The sequence below is a fragment of the Choloepus didactylus genome, chromosome X (assembly GCF_015220235.1).
Source record: "Choloepus didactylus isolate mChoDid1 chromosome X, mChoDid1.pri, whole genome shotgun sequence".
Classification (NCBI taxonomy): domain Eukaryota; kingdom Metazoa; phylum Chordata; class Mammalia; order Pilosa; family Megalonychidae; genus Choloepus; species Choloepus didactylus.
In genome coordinates, this window is record NC_051334.1 from 101,761,846 (window position 1) to 101,771,864 (window position 10,019).

A 10,019-nucleotide genomic window follows, 5' to 3' on the forward strand; every position below is an offset into this window, starting at 1 on the left:
ATTGAGAATTCAGAGATAGACCCTCAGATCTATGGCCGACTGATCTTTGATAAGGCCCCCAAAGTCACTGAACTGGGTCATAATGGTCTTTTCAACAAATGGGGCTGGGAGAGTTGGATATCCATATCCAAAAGAATGAAAGAGGACCCCTACCTCACACCCTACACAAAAATTAACTCAAAATGGACGAAAGATCTCAATATAAAAGAAAGTACCATAAAACTCCTAGAAGATAATGTAGGGAAACATCTTCAAGACCTTGTATTAGGAGGCCACTTCCTAGACTTTACACCCAAAGCACAAGCAACAAAAGAGAAAATAGATAAATGGGAACTCCTCAAGCTTAGAAGTTTCTGCACCTCAAAGGAATTTCTCAAAAGTAAAGAGGCAGCCAACTCAATGGGAAAAAATTTTTGGAAACCATGTTTCTGACAAAAGACTTATATCTTGCGTATATAAAGAAATCCTACAACTAAATGACAATAGTACAGTCGGCCCAATTATAAAATGGGCAAAAGATATGAAAAGACAGTTCTCTGAAGAGGAAATACAAATTGCCAAGAAACGCATGAAAAAATGTTCAGCTTCACTAGCTATTAGAGAGATGCAAATTAAGACCACAATGAGATACCATCTCACACCGATTAGAATGGCTGCCATTAACCAAACAGGAAACTACAAATGCTGGAGGGGATGTAGAGAAATTGGAACTCTTATTCATTGTTGGTGGGACTGTATAATGGTTCAGTCACTCTGTAAGTCAGTCTGGCAGTTCCTTAGAAAACTAGATATAGAGTTACCATTTGATCCAGCGATTGCACTTTTTGGTATATACCCGGAAGATCGGAAAGCAGTGACACGAACAGATATCTGCATGCCAATGCTCATAGCAGCATTATTCACAATTGCCAAGAGATGGAAATAACCCAAATGTCCTTCAACAGATGAGTGGATAAATAAAATGTGGCATATACACACAATGGAATACTACACAGCAGTAAGAAGGAAAGATCTCGTGAAACATATGACAACATGGATGAACCTTGAAGACATAATGCTGAGCGAAATAAGCCAGGCACAAAAAGAGAAATATTATATGCTACCACTAATGTGAACTTTGAAAAATGTAAAACAAATGGTTTATAATGTAGAATGTAGGGGAACTAGCAATAGAGAGTAATTAAGGAAGGGGGAACAATAATCCATGAAGAACAGATAAGCTGTTTAATGTTCTGGGGATGCCCAGGAATGACTATGGTCTGTTAATTTCTGATGGATATAGTAGGAACAAGTTCACAGAAATGTTGTTATATTAGGTAACTTTCTTGGGGTAAAGTAGGAACATGTTGGAAGTTAAGCAGTTATCTTAGGTTAGTTGTCTTTTTCTTACTCCCTTGTTATGGTCTCTTTGAAATGTTCTTTTATTGTATGTTTTTTTTTTATTTTTTTTTCATACAGTTGATTTAAAAAAGAAAGGAAAGTTAAAAAAAAAAAAAGAAAAACAAGGAAAAAAATATGTAGTGCCCCCTTGAGGAGCTTGTGGAGAATGCAGGGGTATTGGCCTACCCTACCTCAATGGTTGCTAACATGACCACAGACATAGGGGACTGGTGGTTTGATGGGTTGAGCCCTCTACCATAGGTTTTACCCTTGGGAAGGCAGTTGCTGCAAAGGAGAGGCTAGGCCTCCCTATAATTGTGCCTAAGAGCCTCCTCCCAAATGCCTCTTTGTTGCTCAGATGTGGCCCTCTCTCTCTAGCTAAGCCATCATGAAAAGTGAAATCACTGCCCTCCCCACTACGTGGGATCAGACACCCAGGGGAGTGAATCTCCCTGGCAACGTGGAATATGACTCCTGGGGAGGAATGTAGACCTGGCATCGTGGGACGGAGAACATCTTCTTGACCAAAAGGGGGATGTGAAAGGAAATGAAATAAGCTTCAGTGGCAGAGAGATTCCAAAAGGAGCCGAGAGGTCACTCTGGTGGGCACTCTTATGCACACTTTAGACAACCCTTTTTAGGTTCTAAAGAATTGGGGTAGCTGGTGGTGGATACCTGAAACTATCAAACTACAACCCAGAACCCATGAATCTCGAAGACAATTGTATAAAAATGTAGCTTATGAGGGGTGACAATGGGATTGGGAAAGCCATAAGGACCACACTCCACTTTGTCTATTTTATGGATGGATGAGTAGAAAAATAGGGGAAGGAAACAATCAAACAGACAGACAAAGGTACCCACTGTTCTTTTTTACTTCAATTGCTCTTTCACTTTAATTATTATTCTTGTTATTTTTGTGTGTGTGCTAATGAAGGTGTCGGGGATTGATTTAGGTTATGAATGTACAACTATGTAATGGTACTGTGAACAATCGAATGTACGATTTGTTTTGTATGACTGCGTGGTATGTGAATATTTCTCAATAAAATGAAGATTAAATAAAAAATCGATCTCTGATTTGTCAGATCTACAGCTTGGTGGTGCATACTTTAACTAGCCAGCAGATGGTGTCCACAAGTCACCTGTTCTCCTCAAGTCAGTTCTCCCCAGCTTTGTCTTTGTTTTGTGTAGTGATCTGATTCTTGTGGGGTTCAATTGTTGCACCTTGTTTGGGTGTGTTTTTGTTGCTGTCCGCCCTGAATGTGGGGCATGTGTCTGGGTGGTTAGAGAGGCAGGGTAGCTTTAATAATCAAACCTACCAGGTGTTCCTGGAGATTTAATGCTGTTGCAAGAGTCTAAGCCTTCATTTCAGTCTTGCCACAGATTGTCTCTGCCGCTGACCCACAAATCGTCAGCATTGGCATAGGGTCCCTGGGATTTCTGAGTGGGTCCCCCTTCCCAGCTGTGCTCTTCCAGGACCTCTGCTGAGGGAAGGTTGTGCCACATCACAAGTGCACACCAGCCTCCAGGAAGCCCTGGGCTGCTGGGCCATGCAGGGGCATTCTCAGCGTGCTTTATAAATGGTTGAATGGGGTGTGTTAATTTCCCCCTTGTCACACAGCTCACCTTCCCAGCTCCAGGACCATTAGCTATGGGTGCACTAAAGGCCACTGTCCATGGCCAATATTGTGGCATGTGCACAGTGCTGTGGGAAACACTCTTGGCATGTCTCTGGGTTATGTCTCTGTCCCTGGGCAGGAGTGTCTCCAGCCCGCCAGGTAGATGGCTGCAAGGGGCATGGTTTCTTTCTCCTTTTGGCTCCCCTCTGTCTCCCTGGCCCTGAGACAATCAGCAATGGCTGTGGGAAGAGCTATCCTCCATGCCAGACACCAAGGCATTGGCTTACAGCCTGCTCCTGCCATGCTTCACTGCAGGGTTCTCACTACCATATCTGCAGCTGCCCCCAGGTTTTAGTTTTTTTTTTTTTTTTAAAAGAACTAGTCCATCTCCAAATGCCAACCCATGTTTTCCCCATACTGCAGCATGGCCACCAGACATTCAGCTGGCTTACTCACTCATTTCAGAATGCAGGCTCCCAGTTTCACCAAATGCACGGTCCCTGTGGATTTAGCAGAACTTGTCCAGCTGGTGCATCACTGGAACTGGTGTTCTGGGTCACTTTCTGGCTTTTATCTAGTATTTTTCATGGAGGTGTTTTTTTTTTTTTTTTTTTTTTTTTTTTTTTTTTTTTTTTTTGCCCTGTCTCACCTAGCCACCATCTTAGGTTCTCCCCAGTATTTAAGTTTTTAACATAAAACACTAAAATAGAAGATTTTAAAAACATCTCTTTAATCACAATTTAAGAACCAATGGAAAATGGAGTTCTTAATGAAGGAAACATTTGGTTTTTTTCTACTAGCTTTCCATACCAAAGTAAACAGAAATCAAATACCTTGCAAATACGGGGCATAATCTGTCTCAAGCAGCAAATGTATATACATACACACCCATGTGTGCACACACAAAAACATACATACATATATAAATATTTACATCACACATTAACTCCACAAACTCCTTTTTAGATAAGGAAACTGTGGCCTAGACAGCTTAAGTGACTTGCTTAAGGCTACAAAGTTTAGAAATAGAAGGGTCAGAGTTTGAATACAAGATGTCTGTCTCTATAATACCTATGAAAAATGAAAAAAAAATCTTGCAATCTTAAAACAAATACTTTTATCTCAAAATAATTGTTTTTAATGAATTTTAAAGATATTTCTAGAAAAGTTTTATTTTAATTTTTACTTCTATTAACTATGATGATAGTACAAGACCCATCATCAAGTACTTCTCACTAGAATATACAGATTCAACACCTAGTCTAATATAATATGGTTGACATATACCATGAAGATTAGTCCTGTCCTCTGATGCCCTTTATTTTTGGTTCATTGTCTTTATGCATATATTTTGAAGGGTATTTTGGATATTCAATTCAAGAACCTATAAACATTAAATATATTAAGTGTCAGAATATTCATTAACTTTGGATTTATTGAAAATGTTTCCATAAAAAGTTAAATTAACCACTTGAACTCCTGAACTTCACCTATTTAGTTATTTTTTTTAATGCAAATCAACCTTTTGGAAAATTTAGACTCAGAAGGGAACTAGACAGTTTCCCTCCCAGAGACATGTAAAGCTTCTTGACTCTTAAGTCTTTGATAAAAGGCATACATAACTCTTGTCTCTACTGTATGGAATACAACCTCTAGCTGGATTTCCAAATTCTGAGTTGCTAACACTCTGCAATCCAGACAGGGCTCAACCCTCCATCTTATGCACCTGCATTAAAGGACTTAAATACATAATCTAAGCATTTCTTACGCTAATTTATATATTTTTAATTGGTTGCATATATTAACATTTACTACAAGATTTTTTTCTAAGAAGCATTACATAATTAATGGTTACTGTAAAAAGATCTGATTGGCTAAAAGTAACAGGCATTAACAGATACATACAAAACTTAGCCTAATCCGACTGGGTATGAGCCTGTAATGAAACATGGGGCATCAGTCTTCCCAAGTTGTAGCCTTCACAAGAAGAGAGGGGTGAGGTGGGGTAAAAAGACCACAAGACCATTAAAAGAAAATCAGATAACTAATTAGACACAGATTAACTGTAAACACTTCTCTCCAGTAGACAAAAAGAATAAGCTTCCAATGCCAAATCCACACCAGAACAATTTACACAGCCAGCCTATCCTGCTGCCATATCTATGGGCTGAGGTGAGAGATGGGTGAGCAGACCCCAAGGGAGATGTGTCACAGGCATGGGCTTGAGTTTTTCTGCTTGTATCAGATCTGTGTGTGTGTTGTGTGTAGGGATGAATGTGTTTGGTGGGGTTTCTTCTGGCAGCTGGATATGAGTGATCAGTTTATGTTTCTTCTTGAAGAGGAGAGGGGAGCTTGTGTTTGAAGGCCCAAGTGTGTTCTTGGTTTGTGAAGGACTCTGTGCTCTACTCTCACTGTGCCTTCAACAACTGCAGCTTTCTTCTGAAGCCTTGACCAGGTCATTCTTGTCCAGTTTGATGGGTTCTAGTAATTTGTTGTAGAGTTCCACCTCCATTTCCTGTCTAAGAGCATTCTGTGCAATAGTTGGGAATGCCTGCTCCACTTTGATGGCTTCCCTGGCACTGCTCTCAAAGTAGGAAATATTGTTTTTGCTATAGCATGGGGCCTGTGCTCACTTTGTGGTCACTTGTCTGTTTTAGAGATCAAACTTGTTTCCAAGCACAACAAAGGGAAAGTTTTCAGGATTCCAGAGACTGGTCTGGATGAGAAACTCATCTCTCCAGCTATCATGGCTTTTGAATGTGTTGGGGGCAGTCACATCAAATACCAGAAGGCAGCAGTCTGCCACTCTGTAGAAGGCCACACTGAAAGATTGCAACTGTTTCTGTCCTGCTGTGTCCCAGATCTGCCTTGTAACTAGTCTGTCATCCACCATCACCTCCTTTGTCAGAAAGTCTGCTCCTATTGCGGCTTTGTGCTGATTACTGAATTTTTTGTTCACATACTGGGTCATGACTGATGTCTTACCAACTCCAGAATCTCCCAGGATGATAACTTTCAGCAACATTTTCTTCCTAGAGGTCATCCTTCAAATACTACTGCTCTGCTGGAGGCTCTGGCTGGGGGTGCATTGTGAAGGCTCCCACTGAGAAGGCAAAACAAGGAGGGTGAAGGACAGAGAAGTCCAAGCTCTGGTACCAGTAATTCTCTCTGCATTCTTAAAGGTCCAAAGCTGCCACTGTCTCCACCTCAGGCTTTATGGTCAAGACTCCTGCCCCTTTCCCACTTCCTTCACAACCACTGCCCCAAGCAGAAGTTACTGATTTAGTTTTTTAAATTATATAATACTGCTTTTATGTTCAGTCTAATTAAGAGTAACTGAAAAATGTAAGGATCCTACATTTATAAAACTGTAAGGCAATTATTTTTTAGCTAAGAATGAAATATTTAAATGTCTTATTATCTTGTAGATTCTAAAACATCAAAGGACCAGAGAAAGACTCAATGACTGCCCCATCTGTTTAAATTTAATTGACTTCAGAATCCTCATGAAGCACAACCTATTTTTAGATTTAAATCAGAGGCTTAAATTACAGAGATAGACATTCATTTCCACCCCCTTTAAAGACCATATTTCACAAATATTTTAGTGGCATTCAAACAGCAAAATAAAAGCAAATGCCACTCTCCACAGTTCATTCAATCTTTAACTTAGTTGACATTCAGTTGACTAATAACTAAATTAGGGAAAGAAAAACACATTTCAACACATAGCCACCTATGATTGAATAAATTAGTATAAGCAATGTTTATTTTCAACTAAAAGAGAGAAGTACAATTTTTTGTATCTTTTTTTTAAAATCATTGCTTAAACACAAACTGGTTTGCAGATTCTATCTGGCTTTCCCTTAGTTAGTATTACCTGAAAATTTCCATGTGGATATTTTTATTCAGTATCCCTACCCATCTTTGGATAAGCATGAGACTAAATTGCCTTCAGGGTTTGAGCAAATAGCCAGGCTTATTAAAGAGTATGATCTCCAAAATGTTAAACTGAAGTGGGCAGAAACAGACTTAACTGAGATTCTCAAAGGAGTGTATTTCTTAATTCTTTATATTTGCCTAAGTTGAATTTACAGAGTGGCTTCCTTCAGACATTGCTAGTGGGTAACACAAGGAGTAGCTATGTAGCAATACAAGTAAAAGTCATTCTCTGCCCTTGGATTATCTTTTTTCAGTCTTCTGTCATCTATGTACTCATTTGCTCCAAGGCTACATGAAGAAGGAAGCAATGGGAATGTTTGAGTGAATGTATATTTTGAAGAACCAATTTTGCTTGTGGCTCCAAGGTACTTCTTCATCTCCTATTGTATTAAAATATTTGGAAATGTTTTGAGGTTAGGTCTTTAAAAACAAATATTCTCCTGAAAACTTATTATCAGAGTTTGAATATGGAATGGAACAATGAAATATTGAAAATTTACCTCCAAATGAACTTAACTCTAATGGTAAGCTTCAGAAAACGTACCCAAAAGTCTTGTATTTTGTAATGGATTATTTTCATACATTACTTTTTGGAGCAATGTGGTCTGACAAATGCATGATGCTAAATGTGTGGTAATTATGAGTGTCATTCATTCTTTACTAACTTTTTTCATCATCAAAAATTCAGTTCAGTGTTAATAATATTACTAGAATATTAAATCACATTAAGAGCTCATAATTTGGCAATAGCACCAACAAGGAAGCACAACTATGTACATTCTATATATGTTCCATAGGTATGCTCTTCTGGAGACATTATACTGGAGGTACATACTATGGTGGATTTTGTAGTGTCTAAATGGTTTCTTATTTTGCTTCAGAATAGATTATTCATAATTTATTCAATTCAATAGGTTGTGACTAAGAATTTGGTCAGTGAAAAAAAGGGAGTTAATTTGAAGGATGCCTCTGCTTTGATAATTTTTTTTGTCAGTCCAGAAGGAGAGACACCTAAAGAGATGTCAACCCACTCCAATATAGGTGTTGGGGTCTCTGGCAAAAGCATGACTCACACAGGCTCTGAAGGAAAGATCTTTTAATCATATATAGAAAAGACAGAGTAAGGTCAACTTCATTAGTGGTGGTGGGCTTCATTTCCCCATAGCCAGTGGTTCTCAATCTGTGTCCAACACAGGGAGGTGTTCTAAGCACAGCATACCCCTCTTCAGCTTGTGTGCTGTCTTAGTGGAGGAAACACATTCTCTCCCCAACAGGGACAAATATGAAATATGCCACCAAGGTGTCAGCTGGATGTGGTAAAACATGCCCACCAGAGTCAGACTGACTTCAGTGAATATTTACATATTCTCAGAAAAATAAGGGAAAGAATGTCCCAGCAGTTCCCTTATTTCTAGGGGACTGTGTTTTATCCCACAAGACTGTCACACATGGCCTTAAGCACAGGATGTATTTGTGGGTCCCAGGAAAAGTCAGCAGGCTGCATTAAGGCTGCCCACTACCACATTTTTTATTACCCTTCCATGCTTATTCCCAGACTTATGTTTGTACATGACACTCAGTGTTGCAACTGTTAATGTAGGCATCAACCATAGGTAAGAATTCATTTTTTCTTACATCTTTACTTACAATTTTTTTGTTTTTGTGACCTTTACTTAAACATATATACATTCTCTGGACTTTATTTTCATATGACTGTAATAGCTACATGATTTTGAACACAGTCCTCTTTCCTCTTTTTTTTTTTTTTTTATCATCATTTTATTGAGATATATTCACATACCACGCAGTCATACAAAACAAATTGTACTTTCGATTGTTTACAGTACCATTACATAGTTGTACATTCATCACCTAAATCAATCCCTGACACCTTCATTAGCACACACACAAAAATAACAAGAATAATAATTAGAGTGAAAAAGAGCAATTGAAGTAAAAAAGAACACTGGGTACCTTTGTCTGTTTGTTTCCTTCCCCTACTTTTCTACACATCCATCCATAAACTAGACAAAGTGGAGTTTGGTCCTTATGGCATTCCCAATCCCACTGTCACCCCTCATAAGCTACATTTTTATACAACTGTCTTCGAGATTCATGGGTTCTGGGTTGTAGTTTAATAGTTTCAGGTATCCACCACCAGGTACCCCAATTCTTTAGAACCTAAAAAAGGTTGTCTAAAGTGTGCGTAAGAGTGCCCACCAGAGTGATCTCTCGGCTCGTTTTGGAATCTCTCTGCCACTGAAGCTTATTTCATTTCCTTTCACATCCCCCTTTTGGTCAAGAAGATGTTCTCCATCCCACGATGCCGGGTCTACATTCCTCCCCGGGAGTCATATTCCACGTTGCCAGGGAGATTCACTTCCCTGGGTGTCTGATCCCACGTAGGGGGGAGGGCAGTGATTTCAACTTTCAAGTTGGCTTAGCCAGAGAGAGAGGGCCACATCTGAGCAACAAAGAGGCATTCAGGAGGAGACTCTTAGGCACAAATACAGGGAGGCCTAGCCTCTCCTTTGCAGCAACCGTCTTCCCAAGGGTAAAACTTATGGTAGAGGGCTCAACCCATCAAACCACCAGTCCCCTATGTCTGTGGTCATGTTAGCAACCATGGAGGTGGGGTAGGCGAATACCCCTGCATTCTCCACAGGCTCCTCAAGGGGGCACTACATCTTTTTTTTTTTTTCCTTGTTTGTCTTTTTTCTTTTTTCTTTTTTTTTAACTTTCCCTTCTTTTTTAAATCAACTGTATGAAAAAAAAAGTTAAAAAGAAAACAATCATACAATAAAAGAACTTTTCAAAGAGACCATAACAAGGGAGTAAGAAAAAGACAACTAACCTAAGATAACTGCTTAACTTCCAACATGTTCCTACTTTACCCCAAGAAAGTTACATAATATAGCAACATTTCAGTGAACTTGTTCCTACTACATCCATCAGAAATTAACAGACCATAGTCATTTCTGGGCATCCCCAGAACGTTAAATAGCTTATCTGTTCTTCTTGGATTATTGTTCCCCCTTCCTTAATTGCTCTCTACTACTAGTTCCCCTACATTCT

The 10,019-nt window shown here is 39.2% G+C and overlaps 1 protein-coding gene across 1 annotated transcript; it reads right to left on the reverse strand.

Annotated features, from left to right (window-relative positions):
* Positions 1–5,421: 5,421 nt before the first annotated feature.
* Positions 5,422–6,045, reverse strand: LOC119523294 (ras-related protein Rab-7a-like). Its single transcript, XM_037822056.1, is given in 1 exon segment — positions 5,422–6,045. A coding segment is annotated over 1 exon segment (624 nt).
* Positions 6,046–10,019: the final 3,974 nt, after the last annotated feature.